The sequence below is a fragment of the Lutra lutra genome, chromosome 5 (assembly GCF_902655055.1).
Source record: "Lutra lutra chromosome 5, mLutLut1.2, whole genome shotgun sequence".
Lineage (NCBI taxonomy): Eukaryota > Metazoa > Chordata > Mammalia > Carnivora > Mustelidae > Lutra > Lutra lutra.
The window spans coordinates 49073624-49093369 of NC_062282.1; the positions used below are offsets into that span (position 1 = coordinate 49073624).

The 19746-nt window shown below is 45.8% G+C and overlaps 1 protein-coding gene across 3 annotated transcripts in view; it reads left to right on the plus strand.

The window, feature by feature from the left end:
• CYFIP2 (cytoplasmic FMR1 interacting protein 2) overlaps nt 1-14435 on the plus strand; it is a 124914-nt gene extending 110479 nt beyond the window's left edge. For all 3 annotated transcript variants that reach the window (XM_047729268.1, XM_047729270.1, XM_047729269.1), the window contains exons 27-31: nt 1543-1615; nt 2086-2180; nt 7523-7761; nt 8678-8825; nt 11488-14435. In XM_047729268.1, the coding sequence (XP_047585224.1) occupies nt 1543-1615; nt 2086-2180; nt 7523-7761; nt 8678-8825; nt 11488-11655 (723 nt within the window). In that variant the 3' untranslated portion in view covers nt 11656-14435. The remainder of the gene's footprint in view (nt 1-1542; nt 1616-2085; nt 2181-7522; nt 7762-8677; nt 8826-11487) is intronic.
• Nucleotides 14436-19746: the final 5311 nt, after the last annotated feature.

The window sequence follows — 19746 nt, forward strand, 5'->3', positions numbered from 1 at the left end:
AGCATTATCCTATTATCAAGATCAAAGACACTTGAAAAGAAAAAGCAAATCAGTGCCTCTCATGAATATAGAGTAGATATCCTCAACAAAGTATTAGCAAATCAATTCTAACAATATATTAAAAGCATCATGCATCACAACCATGTGAGGTTTATGCCCAGAATGCAAGGCTGGTTCATCATTGAAAATCAATCAGCGTAATTAGTGAATTAAAGAATATCGTGACCAATAAGCCAAGTTTTAGATTATATGATGAATCCAAGGGTCTATGTTTAGAAATAGCAATCAATACCAGGTTATTTGATATACTGGTTACGAGAGACATAGCTTAAAAAAGAGGGAAAATTTCCCCTCTGGCTAAGAAATTAAGAATGACACTCAGGCAGGGCCCTTTGAAGGGTTCACTCGTTTTTGCTCTGCTAGCCTCACTTCAAGGAGTGACCCAGAGTAAAAAAGGAGTTCAGAGGTTCCCCACCGTGAGCGGCCAGCCTTCCAGATTTCTAGGGCGGCGCATTCCACCCATGTGGAGAAGGCAAACCACGAGCACTCACAATCCTGATTTTCTCAGATGCTAAGGATCCAAGAGTGCCAGACCTGAATGAAGTCTGGATCTTACCTAGTCCAAATCCCCACAGTTTAAGGAAGAGAAACCAAGAGTCATGGAGGGTGACTTTTCTAAGTCCCCTTACCCCATCTTCTGTTCTGAAATCCAGTGATCACAAACTGGCCCTGGGACAGTAAGCCCATTAGACTGTATCTCCCAGGCCTGTCCTTCCCAGGTGTTTCCCTCTTTTCAAGTGGTTGTAAAGCTCACTTTATTTGCACAACAAGTCACCATCAAAACCCATCTGTCCTGGGTTTTAGTTTCTCTTTTCTCAGTAGTTGGTCGTCTACATGGTGGGTTGGCAGATTGGCCCAGCTGCCTACTTTGAGCCTACAGGCTTCACAGCCCAGTCTGGGCTCATCAGCTCTGTTCCATTCCTCTGTCACTCATGTGAAATCCTCCACAAATTCTTCATAAGATTATAATGGAAGTGCATTGCATACTCATTATGTGTCAGGGGTCATGCTAAAAGGTTATGCATTCTCTCACTCAATCTTTACAAAGACTCATTAAATAAGTACTATTCTGGTCCTCATTTTGCAGACAAATAGGCTCAAAGAGGTTAAGCAACTTGTCCAAGGTGCCACAGCTAGTAAGAGGAGAAGCCAGAATTCGAACCCTGGCTGACCGTGGTGCTCAAAGTTCTAGGAATGAAAATTCTTCATGGTTTAAAATTAGAATTGTTGGGGCACCTGGGTGGCTCAGTGGGTTAAATAAAGCTTTCGCTTTCTGCTTGGGCCATGATTCCAGGGTCCTGGGATCGAGCCCCACATCGGGCTCTCTGCTCAGCAAGGAGCCTGCTTCCTCCTTTCTCTGCTTCTGCCTGCCTCTCTGCCTACTTGTGATCTCTCTCTGTCAAATAAATAAATAAAATCTTTAAATAAATAAAAGAAAATGAGAATTGTTTTTCCTTTCTTTCCTTCCATCTCTGTTTGCAGTCTCAGGAGGAAGTCTGTGATTTGCTCCATGCTGCACCCTTCCAAAACATCTTGCCTAGAGTCTACATCAAAGGTAAGAAACCACTAACAACAGCTAAATAGCCAACTTGCCTTTGAACTTGACACTCACTTAATCCCAATAAACTCAGATCTGCCATCAGAAAGGGAAAAGGTTAAATAAAGCTTTGGGCAGCTCTTCAATATTCATAGAATCGCAGCATTGGAAGTGACATTTCAGGCCTCGTTCCTTGGTCCTTCTAGACCATTCCTAGTGCATTCCTGTCTAGCCTTGGTTTAACTCTTCCGAATGATGGGGAACTCACCACCCCATAAGGCTGATAATTCTGTCATTGGACAGACACCAGAATGTTTTTCCTTGTAGTGAGTTCTGAATCACACTTTAGAACAAAGGAGAGCAGTTCCGCACAGTCGGTCCAAGTTTGGGAGCACAGATTGGTCAGTGGTCCTCTGAGAGTTTTCCCTTCCTCAGTTTCCCCCAGGGTACCCTGAGTCTCATTTTCTGCTCTACTGCTTCTTTTGCAGAAGGGGAGCGTCTGGAGGTCCGCATGAAACGCCTGGAAGCCAAGTATGCCCCACTTCACCTCGTCCCTCTGATAGAGCGGCTGGGGACCCCCCAGGTAGGACCCTTCTGCCCCAGACTCTGAGAACCAACAGGAACTTGAGAGGGAGAGCAGTTGGTCCAACCCCTTCATTTTACAGACTGGGAAACTGAGGCCCACAGAGAGGGTAGGGAAGCATGTCTACAAAGCCTGTTAGTGGCAGGGTCGGGTCTGGAAGGAGATTTGCTATTTCCCAGGCCTGAGTTCTTTCTTCTACGCCATCTATCAGCTATTGTGTCAAATAAGAAGGAAGTCAGACAAGCATCTGTTATGATCCTGTTCGATATCAAGAATTCTGCTAAGTCAACTCTCAGAATTAAAACTCCACACGCCCTGAGAACCAGAAGCAGTTCATTTCTGGGTATCTTTGCTAGAAAAACACCTGCAAGAACACAGATGTTTACTGTAGCATTGTTCGTTAAGGCAAAAACTAGAGACAACCAGTAGAGGATTGACTAAATAAAATGTGGAAAAGTTATCTAAACATTGACTACTTGGTACATAATAATGGAAAGGAAAGATGAGGTCTGGGTGCATCAGTGTGGACAGAGCGTAAGCATGTGGTTAGGAGAAAAAAACATACAAAAACCCTACCAGTGAAACTATTCCTAAAACATGATAATACTTATGGTTCCTTATGGCAGGACCCTCTGAAGAGAGATGAGAGAGACAGTGATGGGATGATGATCTCCTGGGTCAGGAGACTTCAGCTTTCTCTGTAGTGTTCAAATATTTTCCAAAGTGAATAAGCTCATAGGCTAATTCTGTAATTAAAATTAAGTTTTACGGGGCGCCTGGCTGACTGAGTCTGTAAAGCACACGACTCTTGATCTTGGGGCTGTGAGTTTGAGCCCCACATTGGGTGTAGAGATTACTTAAAATAAAATCTTGGAATATAAACTTAAGTTTTACAAACCAGTATTGCTCTGAACATGGAGACAAGTGGGGAAGGACCCCTGCCTCAGAGAACTCAGACTGTGGCAGGAGTCAGGAAGGAAGAGAAAAGAGGAGGGAGGTGGCCAAAAGCATGTGCTGTGTCTCTGTTCACAGTGATTTGAGTAATCTGCCCATTTTAGGGAGGTGGGCAGGGGAGAAATTTCTGAGAAAGGGAAATGGGGCACTGTGGTGGGACAAGCTGGGGTAGTCTGTTTCCTGCCTTTGCCAACTGTGTAGAAGGGTTAGGATTCAAATCTGTACTTGAACTTCCATTCTGGGGCTCCTCTCTGCTCTCATCACAAAAGCAGAGGAGCCTGAAGGGCTCAGATCCTCAGCAGGGGGCAGAAGGCAGCCTGTTCACTCAGAAATCAGGGCAAGTATCTGGAGCACATTGAGGACGAGATCCGCTCAGGTGTTCCCCGATCAGCAACCCTCGCCAGACCACCTGCGTGCCACCCACTTCCTCCTGCAAACAGTGACTAAATGTTCAGTGGTATTTGGGTTCTTTGAGTCACCACAGAGAGATTTCAGACCCTGTGGAGTGCACGCATTTTCTTTTTTGGCCTTCAGAGGCTGAACAGAGGAGTCCTCGAAAGATTTCCTTTTAGGGAGAAATCCCCCAAGCCAGCGACATAGAAATGTGTCTGCTCTGCCGTTGGTGTCATCCTACAAGAATCTGGCCTCTCGCACCCAGGGTTTGGCATGTGTTTCCACTTAGGAGACTATGAATTCCTTCCCTGTTCTGGTGAACACAGTTTCCTTGGGATGGATAGAAATCTCAATTTGTCAAATGCCAAGTTTTTCTCAAACAAAAGCCTAGACACTCTGCTGCAAAGGAAGTACCAGTTTTCTATTCACTGGCCCTCAAGGAAACTTAGTCATCCCATAGACCAAAGAAAAGTTAACAAAATATTACCTTGCACGCTCAATGGAGTGTAGGGGACTTACGTAATATCTCAGTCCAAGACGGGGAGATTCTGCCACGTAGTTTAAAGTCAAGAGGTTTTAATGGTATTGCCCTATTTCCATTTATTTCTGGGACATACTAAGGTGCTCTCATGAAAGCACACTCTGGCAGGAGGTCAGAAGACAGGGGTTCTTGTCCCAGCTTCACACTTGAACTGATGCACAATCTGGGGCTAGCCACTTACTATCTCAGTCTTTGTCTTCCCACCTGTGAAATGGGCTAAGAGCTGCTTTGCTGCCTTTGTTGCCTTTCATGAATGTCATGATGAACAAAAATGAGTAAAAAAAAATTTTTCAAAAATCACAGGCATTATAGAAAGGATTGTCGAGTTATCATTTTCCTCCAGAGTGTACTAAATGTAATCAAAGTATTCCATACAGAAATGTATTTCCATGTTTATTTTCACAGATGCTTTTTTTGTTCTCTTGTTAATTCAGAAAAGTATGGCAGAAAGAGAGAAAAATCCTGCACTGAGTAGAACAGAAAAGAAATGGATGAAATTTATGTGAAACACACACAATATATATGTATATAACACCAAGTCACAAAGTGGGGGCCTTTGCTGCAAACAGTTCAATGCACTTTTTCAAAGCAAGAAGGGAAGGATAGACCTACCCAAAGGAAAAAGGACACGGAAGAAAACTCACACCCTAAAAAACAGAAAAGTGTTCAGCCTTACCAGCAATCACTGAAATGGAAATTAGAAGAAGGGGTATAATTTTTCATCCCTCAAGTTGGCAGAGAACTTTCCTTACTGATAAGAGAGAGCTAGGGAAGTTATAAGAAGGGGATGGTACAGAGTGGCTCAGCTTTCCTTCAGACTAGTTTGCTACTATGTTGCAAAAGCCTTTTAAAATATGTACCCACTTCAACTGCAGAATTCTATTTCTAGGATTTAATCCTAAACAAATAATCAGAGACAAGCTTAAAAAGGGTTGCGTATGAGGACGGTTGCTTAAGAATTATCTGTAATAATGAAAAATTGTAAACACTTAAAAATAACCATTAAGCATAGAAGACTTGATAAATGGTGGCTCTATCAGTGGCCACTTTCTGTAGCCATTAAAAAATTATGTTACTGAAAATATTGAAGGAAATGGCTTTGTAGATTGCTGCTATCTGAAGAGAAAAAAAAGCAAGATAATCTGATCCAAATTGTTAGCTGTAGATGTGTGCGCACACTCACATACATTAACACAAATCATAGATCAGTATCCTAAGAAACCTCATTTCTAGGTAATGGGGTTTGTGGGAGATTTTTATTTTCTTATTGACTTTTTGGAAGTGTTTTTCCATAGTGACCTAAGCTACTGTGTTACTTTTCCAGTTCCCAGGAGAAACTGAAGGGTGAACACTTTTCTGAGGAACAGCAAAGCCCCTGGACGTGTTCTGTCGGGGGCCCTTTTTGGTTGGTTGTTGTGGGAGGTCACAAGAGTTCCAAGTCTATCTGCAGATTTGTAAACCCCATGGCTAATTTTTAGTTCCCTACCACGATTGTCAGGCCTTGGGGATTGATTCCCACTAACTAGATGCACAGGAGATTAATTCTTAAACCAGAAGTCTGTGTGTTAATTTACAAAGAAGAATATTCATGAGTTGCGAACAAATATGGGTCCTTTATGTTTTTACTGACCATCTTCCTTGCACCTGGCACACTCTGAGTGGAGAGGCCTTTCAGGGTCCAAATACCAGCACAGAGTATTGCCTGGTAAGAACAGAATCAAGCACTAGGCTCTGATTTTTTTTTTTTTAAGATTTTTTATTTATTTATTTGACAGACAGAGATCACAAGTAGGCAGAGAGGCAGGCAGAGAGAGAGAGGAGGAAGCAGGCTTCCTGCTGAGCAGAGAGCCCGATGTGGGGCTCCATCCCAGGACCCTGGGATCATGACCTGAGCCAAAGGCAGAGACTTTAACCCACTGAGCCACCCAGGCTCCCCATGGCTCAGGATTTTTTTTAAAGACCTATTTCTAGCCACCTGTGGCAACCTGAATGATCTCTTCTCTGCTCGGGAGCTTTCTCTGCCTAGGGAAGCAAGATGCATCACCATGAATCAGAGTTCCCTCTGCTTCATGCTTGAAACACATTGTCAAACTCATCTTCCCCAATTCACGGTTTTGTCCTGGACTTCTCTCAGTTTATAGTTGTCATGACAACTGAGCTCCTGGCCCATTTTCCTAACAGGCTCTCATGTTGTGCTTCCTGATTTATTTCCCTCTGTGGATTAATTTAAGGGTTGCCCTCCTTCTGGGGGCTCCAGGACGGAACTCACAGGGGAAAGTCAGGTGCCCCCCCCCCGCAGGCACTCTGTAACATGAGCTCTCTGGGGAGACTTCCCTCTGGGGAGCTGACCCCACCAGCGCCCCGTGGACCTCTCCATCTCCGAGGCCAGCCTTCTCTAGCTTTGTCCCTAGATTTGGAGACCTTCCTTTGACCTCAGATTTTAATATCTATCTACTATTTGCAGGTGGTTTTGAGACCTCTACCCCTAGGCATTTTTGCTCATAATGCAGACAGTAATGTGTTTCGATGTGCTGGTCTAGCCATCTGATTATTAGAGATGCAATAACCAGACCCCAGGTGCGAAACTAGTTTAAATTATTGATGGAGATAGTTTATGAGGGTCAGAGGACTTCTAATGGGAGGAAATGATGCTGTAAAATCAGTGGCAGATTTTAAGAGTAACATATGCTTACTGCAGAACATTCAACTGTGCTAAAGTATTTAAAGTAAAAAGTGAAAACCCTGCCTGTTTATCCAATCCCATCTGCTCCCACAGTTGATGTTTCCTTCTAAACTAGTTTAGACACACAGAAACATACACCTCACATATGGCTTTGTTTGTTTGTCTGTGTGATTGCATGTTGTTGATGTTTCTGGCTTTTTTAATTTTTTTTTATGTTGTTGATGTTTTTAATAGGACTGTAGTATACAAGCTTTTCTGAAATTTGCTCTATATTCACATAAGGATTTAACCCGTACATCTAGACTATCAGGATTCAAATGCCAGCTTTTACCACTCAGTGGCTCCCTTTCTGAACCTCAGTCTCTTTATCTGTCAAATGGGGATAACAATGGCACCGATTTCATGGTGTTGACATGAGGAATTTGGACCTGATGTATTGTACACACACTCAGTGAGTGTAAACTAGTAGTAGTAGCATCCGTCTTTGCAGTAGGTCGATGGCATTTCATTATGTGGTAGACTGGATTTTTTTTTAGTTTGACTCTTAGTCCTTGATGCCACCTAGATTTCACTTGCCCCAAGTAAGTCTTACCACAAGATCCCTCTATTGCACGGGGGCTTACAAAGTTAGTGCCCAGCTCTGGGCAAGATATCCACACTGGTGAGTGAATGCCAGATACAGCCAGCTCCGGGGTATGGGAATCTCTGGTGAGAGGTAGAAAGTGAGGTCTGGGGTGAGGATAAATGGTTGATGCACTTTTCTGTTCCCAGCAAATCGCCATCGCTCGGGAGGGCGACCTGCTGACCAAGGAGCGGCTGTGCTGTGGCCTGTCCATGTTCGAGGTCATCCTGACACGCATTCGGAGCTACCTACAAGACCCCATTTGGCGGGGCCCCCCACCCACCAACGGCGTCATGCACGTCGACGAGTGCGTGGAGTTCCACCGGCTCTGGAGTGCCATGCAGTTCGTCTACTGCATCCCTGTGGGGACCAACGAGTTCACAGCTGAGTGAGTACCCCCAAGGAAGGCTGGCTCACTGCCCAGCTTGCACGTCTCCTCTCACCAAGAGTCTCTAGGCTACCAGGGCTCAACTAGAATGGGGAGCAGGGGTGGGTTGCCCACCAGCTGTTTATGGAAGACCTATGATGTGCGAGGTGCTGGACGGACACCAGTGCTCAGACACCAATCCTGCCATCCAGGAGCCAAGAGCTCTCGAGAACAAGCCAGTGAGAGCTAGAGAAGGCTTCCCTGAGGAAGTGGTTTTGGGGCTAGGCTGGGCTGGGCCAGCTGTTTTCAGAGCAGCTGCTGGGCCTGTACTTCTAGCCAGACTGATGGGGATGCAAGGAAACTTGCCCGCTGGGCTGTAGCTGCTGCTTGAGGATAAGAAAAACAGCAGAGAGATGACCCCACAGCCTCTGGACTTGCCCAGGATGCCAGTGAGAGCTGGCAGAGAGTCGGCCGAGCTCTGCCAGACCGAGAGCGCTCCCAGACCCCACACGCCAGCACCCCACACCCTGTCCCCACCCTCTCAGCCTACATGGGCCACCTGGGCTTCTGGTTTCAGATGGTCCTTCCTTCCCAAGCATTTGCTGGCTCCTTCACAGAGGCGGGACAGAATCTCATCGGAATTCTAATCAGCCACAGAAATCTCAAAGACTAGTTGAATCTTTTCCCTGCAAAATTGTCTTCTTTTTCTTACATCAGTGGCTAACAGGCTGACACCTCTTTGTGGCTAGAGGGACTTATAACCATGGTCCCTGGAACAAATGAATGTACACTTGCATCTTCCCTTGTACCCACCTTACAGATTAAGAGGATTGGCCCCGGGACTGGCTCACTCCCTCTCTACTCCTGGCCCAAGATGAGGGCCTTCCCTCACCCTCCTGTGCCCCTCACTCCAGCTGCTTCCTCTCCCCACTCCCAGGCAATGTTTTGGTGATGGTTTGAACTGGGCCGGCTGCTCCATTATCGTCCTGCTGGGCCAGCAACGTCGCTTCGACCTGTTTGACTTCTGTTACCACCTGCTGAAAGTCCAGAGGCAGGACGGGAAGGATGAGGTCATTAAGAATGTGGTAAGCAGCCAAGGGCTGGGGCCTGGGAAGTTGGGCCAGGCCTGACAAGCAGGCTTTCATCTGAAAAAGAGGGCAAGCTGCTTATGGAGGCCAAGTCCTCACACCATGGGTAGGTACAAAGATGCTCAGCAGCCAGCAACCTTCTCGTCAGAAGCCTTGAGTCACTTGCTCATAACCTGCTGGGATGAATCAGGCCACCCTGCAGGGCTGGGCCGGGCTCCAGACCTGAGTTACCCCTTCCCTGTGCCGGTCAGACCGCCGATGCTGGCGCCTCATGCACACAGACTCTCACTGAACACGGAAGTGCAGGCATGGGTTTGGGAGGAGCGTTGCCATGGGGTAAGCGGGGCTGCTGTGGGGGCACTGAGAAGGGCTATCTAAATTGGGCCCAGACGACAGGTGGGGAGGGTAGGCAGAGAGGAGCTTCCTGTGGAGGCAATGCTTGGGCTGAGTCCAGAATGACCACCAGCCAATAACCAGCCAAAAATGAGGTGCAGGCTGGGGGTGCTCTTCCAGAGGGAACAGCTAGCTACCGCAAAGGCTCAGAGATGTGAGGGGGAACGGCTGCAACAAAGAGTGGGTCTCCGGGACCAGCTGAAAGGAGAAGGAAGCAGGAACTACCTCTTAAAGGGGTGTTTTTTGTTTTCTTGTGTTTTGTTGCTGTTGTGGTAGGACATACATAAACAGAAACGTTGCCATTTTAACCATCATTACATGTACAGTGCAGTGTACGTGTACATCCCACCATTTCCCTCCAGAACATTCTCAGCTTCCCAAACGGAAACGCTGCGCCCATCAAACACTAACTCCACTCCCCCAGGCCTCCGGTAGGCACCCTTCCGCTATGTGTCTCTAGGATTTGACTACTCTAGGAACCTCAGATTAGAGGAGTCCTGCAGTCTTTATCCTTTCATGGCTGGCTTGTTTCCCTAAGCGTGACGTGCCTGAGGCCACCATGTGGTAGTTTGCGTCAGAATTTCTTCCCTTTGAAGGCTGAGTAATGTTCCATTATATGTCTACACCACGTTACATTTACCCACTCCTCCTTCAGTGAACTTGAGCTGCTTCCACTTTTTGGCTCTTGTGAGTACACTGCTGGGATCGTGGGCGTACAGATGCTTGTTCAAGCCCCTGTTCATTGCTTCTGGGTATCTGCCTACAAGTGGGCTTGCCGGATCACGTGTTAATTCCATTTTTCGTGTTTGAGGGACTACCATACTGTTTCCGCTTTACATTCCCGCCAGGAATGCACGCGGGTTCCAGTTTCTCCATAGCCTTCCGAGCATTTGCTCTCTGGGGTTTGGGGTCCTCGCCATCGTAATGGATGTGAAGTGCTCTCTCGTTCTGGTTTTGATTCCCATTTCCCTAGCGACTAGTGATGTCGAGCGTCTTTTCACCTGCTTATTGGCTATTTGTCTTCTTTGGAGACAGGTCTATTCAAGTCCTTTGTTCGCTTTGTAACTGGGTTGTTGTCAAGGTGTAGAAGTTTTTTTATATATTCTGGATATTAATCCCTTATCCAATATTCGAGTTACAGACATTTCCTCCTATCCCGTGCGTTGCCCTTTCACTCTGTCGATAGTATCCTTTTTGCAGATAAGTCTTTAATTTTGATGTGGTCCAATTTATGTTTTCTTTTATTACTTGGGCTTTTGGTGTCGTAGCTAAGAAACCATTGCCAAATTCAATGTCATGAAGATTTTCCTCTGTGTTTTCTTCTAAGAGTTTTACGGTTTAGATCCTATGTTTAGGTCTTTAAACCATTTTGAAGTTTGTTGTTGTTGCTGTTGTTGTAGGGGATTTTTTTGTATATCATATAAGGTAAGGATCCAGCTTCATTCTTTTGCATGTGGATATCCAGTTTTCCCAATGTTGGGGTTAATGTAGAGCATGTCGTCATCCAGAATACCGGGCTTGCTGAAATGTAACACAAGGCCACTGTGTTACATGTAATGGAGGCCACTGGGGGCGATGGAAGCTTTTGGAGAAGGGTGTAGGCCTTTGGAATGCAGAGGCCTGCGTGACCAAGCAGTGGTAGGAATGCCCGTGGGGAGTTGCCTTCCCAAGCTTTCTTAGCCCAAACAGCCACCCTGTGATCTAAAGAGATGTATGCATTGTCCCCTAGGCTATGTTTAGCAGAGCTCGTAGAACATGCAGATTAGCATACCGTATCTCTCCTGTAAACAGATCCTCCTAGAGCTTGCTGGCCATTCTTGCCCACCCCCCCACCCCCACCCCCCGCACAAATTATTGAGAACACCACCCCTTCTCCATTGAATGTTTGGGGCCCCCTTATGAAAATTCATGTGACCATAAATGGAAGAGTTTATTTCTGGACTGTCTATTCCATTGATCAATAGGCCTATCTTCATGCCAGTGCCATACTGTTTTGATTATTGTAGCCTGGTAGTAAGTCTTGAAACTCACAAAGAGTTTTAGGGCCTGGTAGTAAATCTTGAAACTCACAAAGGGTTTTATGGCCAAGTTAACATTTGACTGCTAAGCTCTGGAAACCCACAGAAGGCCTATAAGCAAGAGAGTGACATGATCATCGAAGCTTCGGGACCCAGGACCCCAACCTCACTGCGTTTTCTTGCTCTTGCTTTTGATTTCTCTGTCCCCTCCTCCTGCCCCAACCCTGCACATCCCTGTCCTTCTGCAGCCCCTGAAGAAGATGGCAGACAGAATTAGGAAGTACCAGATCTTGAACAATGAGGTTTTTGCCATCCTGAACAAGTACATGAAGTCCGTGGAGACAGACAGTTCCACCGTAGAGCACGTGCGTTGCTTCCAGCCACCCATCCACCAGTCCCTGGCCACGACCTGCTAGGTGGAAGGGCCTGCAGACCCTTGACCTGGAGGAGGAGAAGAAGCAGGAGAGAGAAAGCCATGGCCAGCCTGCAGCAGGGTCCGGCTGGACAGCGTAGGGGATCAGCCTGGAAGCAAATAAGAACCTCCCCAAACACATCTACGCCTCCCAAGGGCTGGGCCTGTGCATGCTGTCCCATGACATCTCCATGGTGGTTTTTCCATAGCATCAATGAAAAAAAAAAAAAAATGAAAAGAAACAGGGCAGTATGTGCTTTTCTTTTCTTTTTTCCCCTCAGCTGTGTTAAGAGCCCTAGTTTCACCCCTTCTCCATCTCACAGCCCCACCCCACATCCATGGTTGCTTCTCAAGACCTCCTCCCGGATGGTGACCTCTTTCCCAGGGCTCACGCGCGACCTCAGAGTGAAGTCTCAGAGATGGAGAAAAGAGCGTGGCTATACCCCAAGATATCAGATATCAGCCCAACCTGACAGGCGTGTCTCCACTTCCTGGCTTCTTCATTTCCTGTGCCTCTTCCCCCAACCCCCATTTTCCCAGGCAGCCTCTCCTCCTACTCTGGATGCTGAGGATTCGACCACCAACAATACTTGTGGACCAGACGCTGAGAGCCACAGGAAACAGAAGACGAGCTTCCTGGTACTGGCACCATGGTAGATGGTGTTGGCTCTGGCCTTCCCCGGACTCCCCCAAAACACACTCCCCTCTCAGGGCGCTCCTAGAGAGGACTCAGAAACACATTCACAACCGTGTCTCACTGACTGGAATTCGGGTAGAAAGGTGGTCCAGCCTGCTGTGCGGAAGCAATGTTTATTGACATAGCCAGAAATTCCGTTGCCCCAGACAGAAAGCTGTGGGACCATCTCAGTTTGATGACGAGGTGGTTCCTTTATTCATGAAGCAAATACTGTGAGAAGCAAGGTGCCCAGGGCCGCGGATGGTGGGAACACAGCCCTGGACAAGTCAGGCGCGTGCTGCCCGCAGCAGCAGCCGGTGACCACATTCGGGACGGCTTCTCTGCACACTCTCTCATCAAGGAAAGCTCCCACGAGAAAGAAAATATTAAGGGGTTATTTCAACAACAGCCCAAAATGTATTGGGTCAGGGGGGTGAGGAATATAAATAGTCCTTGTCAATGAGTTTTTAATACCAGGATACACTCCAGAAAAGGAGTCCTGTTTTAGTGAATCGGGACTTGCATTGTCCTAGAAGCTGAGAAATTCTTAAGATATTTTATCTTCTGCTCTCAACATCCCCAGTGTTCCTTAACCTAGATTTCGAGGCATACGCCTATCACAGGGGCCTGTCTACTTCCATTTCTCCAACAGAACCCAAAGTCTTTGCAGAATCTCCCACCGAGCATGGGGAGACTGTTGAGAAGGATGGACGCCTTTGGGAATGAATGTCTCATTACAGAGCTCCTCTTCTTCAAAGGGAGCCTGTGACCCTGAGCTTGTGAGAAAATATAAAGTGAGACATTTGATATCTCTCCCTGAATCCAGGGACAAAAAAGAAAAATGTGAAAATAGAGCAACAATGATCCCCTCCCTCAGGGCGGATGAATGGAAATGGTTACCATCATTCAGATGGCCCATTTTAACCCATGGAAAGGGCAGAAACAGTCTATAGCAGGTTTGTGTGATACACTGTGCTCCCCAGGGAGGAGAGAGATGGGACTCACCACGTGTGACCCAAAGGCCTCCAGCAGGATGTCCTGAGGTTAGTGCATTTGGTGCAGAATTCTGGGCTCTCCCCCAAACCAGTTAAGTCTGCATCCCTGGGAATCAGGTAGGGAAATCTGCACCTTCCACAAGCTTTCTGAGCTGTTCTGTTGCCCATGGAAATCTGAGGATGGCTGCTGTAGAGGGTCTCTCCTTCGAGAGCCTGGGCCCTGAGCTCCCTCTGAGCCAGGAAAGAAAATATTGGTAGGGGCAGGAGAACAATTCAGTGTAGGAACCGGCAGATCCCCCTGTCTAGAGATGTCGCTTCCTATTCTGATTTGTTGTTGTTGTTGTTTATTCCTCTTGATGACCTTGGATATGTCCCAAAGGCAGAAGGGAAAGTCTACACCATATGATAGAAACCGCATTCCAAAGCCAGGTAAAATCTTTAAGCTCCAGAGTCTTCTGAATCTTTAGTCCTGTGTGCGGACAGTGGGTCTTTCAGACAGATGACCCGCTCTTAAGTCCTAGAGTTTCTTCCAAATCCTTGCCCACTGCTTTGGTGGAGATTTGGATCATCCATTTAATGGGATTGCTGTTTCAACAACCTGCCCCTCCATCCTGCGTCTGTAACCCTGAATCTGACCCCTGGATAGAATCCTGTTATCTTAAAGAGACTTGACCCTGGTAAATTGAGGTCTTCACCTTAAGGAGAGACATTTCACTTCCCTAGCTCGCTGGCGCATTTATTTATGAATACCAAACAGGTTTAATATTCTTTCCTCCCTGGTATTCCTGCTCCCTTTGATTTGATTTTTTTGTGTGTGTGTCTAAGAACCAGGAAAAAAAAAAAATCTTAGGTTTTAAAAAGTTTTAAAAAAAAATTCTGTTTCAGAAACTGTCAAATGTACCATATTTGTATTAAGAGTTGTTGGGGATTTTTGTACAATGAATTTACATTTATTTATGGTGACTTATATTTACGCTTGTGATCAAATAATGATGTTAAATTCTTAAATCATATTTGCTATGCAGCTGAAGATGATATTTTGCTTTGTATTTTGGGGTACCTGTGTTGAGTTGATAAACATTTCCATCTCCATTAAAACTGCTTCCAAACCAGCGTCTTGGCCCTCATTCATTGTCCTACTCCAAGGTTCCTTGATCTGTGGAAGGTCGTGTGAACACTGGCTGGTAAGGAAACATCCTGAAGAGAAAGGAAGGAGATGGGGTACAGCAGGTCAGTGCTTTCTTGCTGGGGGCATTACCTTTACCGGTTGATTGACACTGGCCAAGATTCAGGCAGTAGTTCCTGCGCTTCAGGATTTCATAGTCTCACTGAGGGATCCCTAGTTTCAGAGGAAGGAAGGAAACCAATGTTTAATGAGGTCTGATGTGTGCAGGCCCCAGGCTAAACCCATTCCTCCTGCCTGTTGAATTAGCTGCAATCAATTTATCTGTTATTTCCCACCTTCTAGAGTGAGGCTCTGCGGCGTATTTATTTTCACACAGTGAGGAAGTGGTGATTCTGATTTGAACCCAGTTTCAAAGCCTGAGTGTTTGCTCGCACACTATAATGAACAGATCAGCCAGGCCAGACCCCTAAACTAGACTTAGGGCCACTGGACTTTTCAGGGCTTTCGGTGAGTAAGATGGAGCAGAGCCTGGGATCAGGAGAAGGCCCAGCATGGCAGCAGGGGAGTTCGTCTCCAGGCTGAAGGTACCTCTCACCTTCATCAGGAAGGATGACACCAGAAGAACTCTAGAAGGTTGTGTTTAAGACCAACACTGGTTCACGGAGTCTCACGTTTTACGCAGCGGCAAGTTTCCCGACGACCATTCACAAGGATGAGTCCTAGGGCATTAGTGACTCCCCCTTGGCTATGGCCTTGGACAGCCAACCCTATCGTGTCTCCAGGCCTTGGTTCCCTCTTCTTCAAGTTGGACAAAATAATCTGAGGTCCCTTCCAGCTCTACTGCCCTGATTTTCGGGAATGTCCCAGTGGGGTACTTCGAGGGGCCTGACTACTTCACAAACTTGAAATCTTTTTCAGCCGTGTGTCTCCCTGTCCAAGGAGTCTCATCATTATAGGCTGCATATTTGAGCTGCTGTAGTTGGGGGGCAGTTGGTATTCATCCCAAGAGATGCTCAGTGAAAAGAGGGTTCTGTGGTCACACGGATTTGAGGAATGTCTCCTGCTCTTTCCCTCCTTGAAGATCTGTAGGGCTCTGAGTCCTGCAGTGCTAACCAGCCTGGAATGGCACCCCAGAACCTAGTGGCCGTGACTTCAGAAACCCCTTTCTCAGCAGCACTAATGAGCTTCTCATGGAACATGCTTTGAAAAATACAGGGTCGAGAACATAGAAATCCATGTTCGATGTATACAAACAAACAACAACAACAATAAAACTCCCACAGGAGAAGGACCACTGCCTCACAGGCAGTCCTAACACCTGGACACAATCAGGGAAGAGGGACCTGGCAATGTATTGAAGGGTTTCAGATGGAAGGGGAAGCCTTTTCATGATGGGAGAAAATAGGGTGGTGGAGCGTATCCATTTGCCAGGGCTGCCATTACAAAATACCATGGACTGCATGGTCTAAACAGCGGGAGTTTATTTTCTCACTGTTCTGGAAGCTAGAAATCCACGACTAAGGTGACGTCAGGGTTGGTTTCTTCTAAGGGTCTCTTTTTGGCTTTTAGACGGTGTTTTCTCCCAGTGTCCTCACACAGTCTTCCCTCTGGCTGTGTCTGGGTCCTCATTTCCTCTTGTAGCAGGACCCCAGGTATATTGCATTCAGATGCATTCGTATGACCTCATTTTACCTAATGTACCTTGTTAAAGACTCTGTTTCCAAATACAGCCCCAGTCTGAGGTACTGGGCATTAGGATTTTAACATATGAGTTCTGGGGGGAGGGGGTAAAGGATGACACAATTTGGTCCCTAACGCTGGAGAAGAGAAAGGTTAGAGCTAAAAAAGCCTCTGTCTCTGGGGGCCCTGAACTTGTTCGAAGGCTGGGAGAACATTGCTTTGAGAAACACATCTGGAATACTCACTATTTGCAAGACTCTCTATAAGATTAAAAATTGATCATAGCCACAGACCTAAAGGAACTCCTGGAGTTGAGGGAGGGATTTTTTTTAAAAATGCATACAGTGAATGAGAATGAAGGAGAGAATATGGTGATTCTAATGATCACTAGCAATTATCGGGCCTCCTCATGCCAGGCATCAGAAAAAGGGCTGAAAATTCTTCACTTAAATGTCACAACTTACAGGAAGTGGGTGCTGTTATTTATCCCCATTTTACAGATACAGATACTGAGGCCCAGCGTGCAAAGATGGGAAGGAAAGGAGCTAGAACTCAAAGTCCAGCAAGTCTGGATCCAGGCCCAAGCTCTTAACCACCAAGCATATGACAGTATGTTAACAGCACCTCTATCCTAAGGGATCCTAGAGACAGATGAAGTGTTTTTCAAGATCAGAGGAAAGACAGTGTTTTTCCAGTTGGGATAGGATAGAGTGAGGGCAATATCAAGGAAGGCTTCATGGAAGAGGTTCCATTTCAGCCTAAACTTGAAAAATGAGCATTTGAACATAAGGAGATGCAGGCAGCAAGAGAATGAAGAGAAAGAATCTTCCAGCATCAAATATTGGCCAAGAAAAGGCCCCAATTGGCTTAGATCAGATGCACTCTAGCCCTACACTCTACCAGCCCTGAACATCACATTCCTACATAGAAGTGCATTTATTAAATAGCATTAAGCAATTACGTCACTCCTTACTCAGTGCGGGGCCCACCACAGCCTATAATCTTAAATATCCCCCCACCCCCACCCCGTGACCAATGCTGTTCAGGCCTGGCCGAGACTTTCTCCCTTATTTCTTGCCCACGTCCTTGAATGCAGTGACTTCCAAGTGTAATGAGGGTTCAGGCATCGTGCTGCCACTGATACCAGGGGTGCGTCCTGCTTGGAAAGCGTGGAAGCTGGAGCTGCAGAGGCACATAGGTGAGGAAAGAGGTCAAACCTACGAGAATGGCTACTTTAGACAAAAATGCAGGAACATCTTTGTGCCCCATAATGCACACAGCTTGAATTTGTTACTAGAAAACATGAGTGACAACGTGCCTCTAATGATGTCACCGTTTTTGAAACAAAAAAAAAAGGTCATATTTATATATGACAGTGTATGGAGCTGTTTGTCCAAAGATAGAATGTTTGATGAACCACATATCAGATTTTACATAACTACTTTCAGACACTCAATGGAACTGCTGGAAAATGCTGTTCAAGTAATTAGATTTAATTTAGATAAGATGAAGGATGCACTAAAATTTTAAATAAAGGCACAGAAGATCCCCAAAAAAGTGAGAAGCAGTCTTAAGAGGCAATAAAATTCATTTTCAATTTACACGATAGTCATTTGGTCTGCCCTATGGCTTACTGTTATTAACATTACCCCCAAAATCAATGGCATCTAGGTCTGTCTAATTTGCTCCAAGGGGACTCAAACATTTTTACAAATTTTAGAGAAACCAACCTTCCTAAATGAACATGCATGTGAAGTATGCAACAAAAACGCCATTGCAGGGACGCCTGGGTGGCTCAGTTGGTTAAGCAGCTGCCTTCGGCTCAGGTCATGATCCCAGCGTCCTGGGATCGAGTCCCGCATCGGGCTCCTTGCTCATTGGGGAGCCTGCTTCTCCCTCTGCCTCTGCCTGCCATTCTGTCTGCCTGTGCTTGCTCTCTCTCCCTCTCTCTCTCTGACAAATAAATAAATAAAATCTTTAAAAAAAAAAAACGCCATTGCAATGAAATAGAAATCGAAACAGTGAAACAAAAAATATTTTGCATGACTAAGAAGATTCATATGCAAATAATGCCAAACTAACTTATTTACAAACTATTTTTTGGCCATGATTGGTCAAAGTATAGTCTTGAGGAAGACCAGAACAAACTGAGCCACGGGCCACTTTTAGGGAGGTTTCCTTATAATATCTCAAAAATTGAACAATTTGAAATAACACAAAATACTATATGTTCCAGATGCTGCTTTAAGAGATGGTGAAAATTCTATCATCAGGGATATTTATGTAATAAAATGAAAATGTTTCATAATATTTTCCGTTATAATAATTGTATGTGACCCCATTGCAGGAGTTGAATGTGCTATGTAAACTATCTTGCTTATTTTTTAATCTAAGCATTGCTTAAAAAGTCCTATCAACAATTTCAGGTGCCATCTTCTTATCAGAGCAGAATTTCTTCAAACTAAAATTAGTGAAAACCAGAGAGGAACAGTGACTCAAGAAAGGTTGTCTGATCTGGTGTAACTAACGGTAGAGCACAAAGGATAGAAAATGCCTGATGATGCCGAGATTTTGAGTGTTCTCACCACACCAAAGATGGAAAGGTAACCTGTGAGGTGATGGCTGAGTTAATTAACTTGGTTGTGATGATCATTTCGCTGTGAACACACACATGCACCATCACTTCGTGCTCCTTAAATAGATACAATTTTTATTTCAATTATATCTCAATAAAGCCAGGGAATGGGAGGTCTTGATTATAACACACAATGGGGCTGAAATGAAGGCAAGAGAGGTAAAACGTCTAGTGTAAATGCCTATTGATTTACAAATTTGATTGATGTCTCTGTTTTATCCATCCACACACCACCAGCCCAACAACAGAACACCTGGAAATATGCGATGGTAGTAAATTCAGTCCTCTTTGATATTTCTGCCAGCTTTCTGCCCTATAAAACCCACAACGTGACATGCACCTTCTTTTGTGTTGTAAAGGTATATTTCATTGTCAGAAAGAGCATATTTTCTAACCATTCAATAGTGTGATTGAGAACTTTTATTTAGAAACATCTGGTATTTGGTACCTTTGACCCAGACCCTGCAGATGGTTGAAGGGCCCTGCTTCTGCCTCTAGTTCCCCTAATGTGAATAAAGCTGGAAGGGGAAAGAGACAAAGACCCATTTGCTTCTAGGCAAGGAGGAGAGTAACCAGCCCCCCAAGCCAACCCCCACACCCCCATCTGGTTTGATTTACTCTGATCGCCTCAGTCCACTCCCTTCTCAGCCCACTCCCACGTTCCCAGATGCCCCACCGTCTCGCTAGCCCAGAGCTTCCGGCGGAATGGGGAGAGTGGAGGGTTTCCCTGGGAAAATATGCTGTGAGATGCTATCAGAGCTAAAAATACGCAGCCCCTGAGCTCCACCTTCATTCATCAGAATAAAACCCAGGGATTTCTGCCTTCTGGAGTTTCAGACCAACAGGAAGAGGGGAAATCAGAGAGCCTCCTGGTTGGGGCTTTTCTAAAAACCTTTCTGGCGAGGAGCCAGGCCTTGAACTGGAGAGAGCTCATTGGCCTCATGGGCGGCTGCCACAGACAGGACAGACTTGAGTCAGCCCAG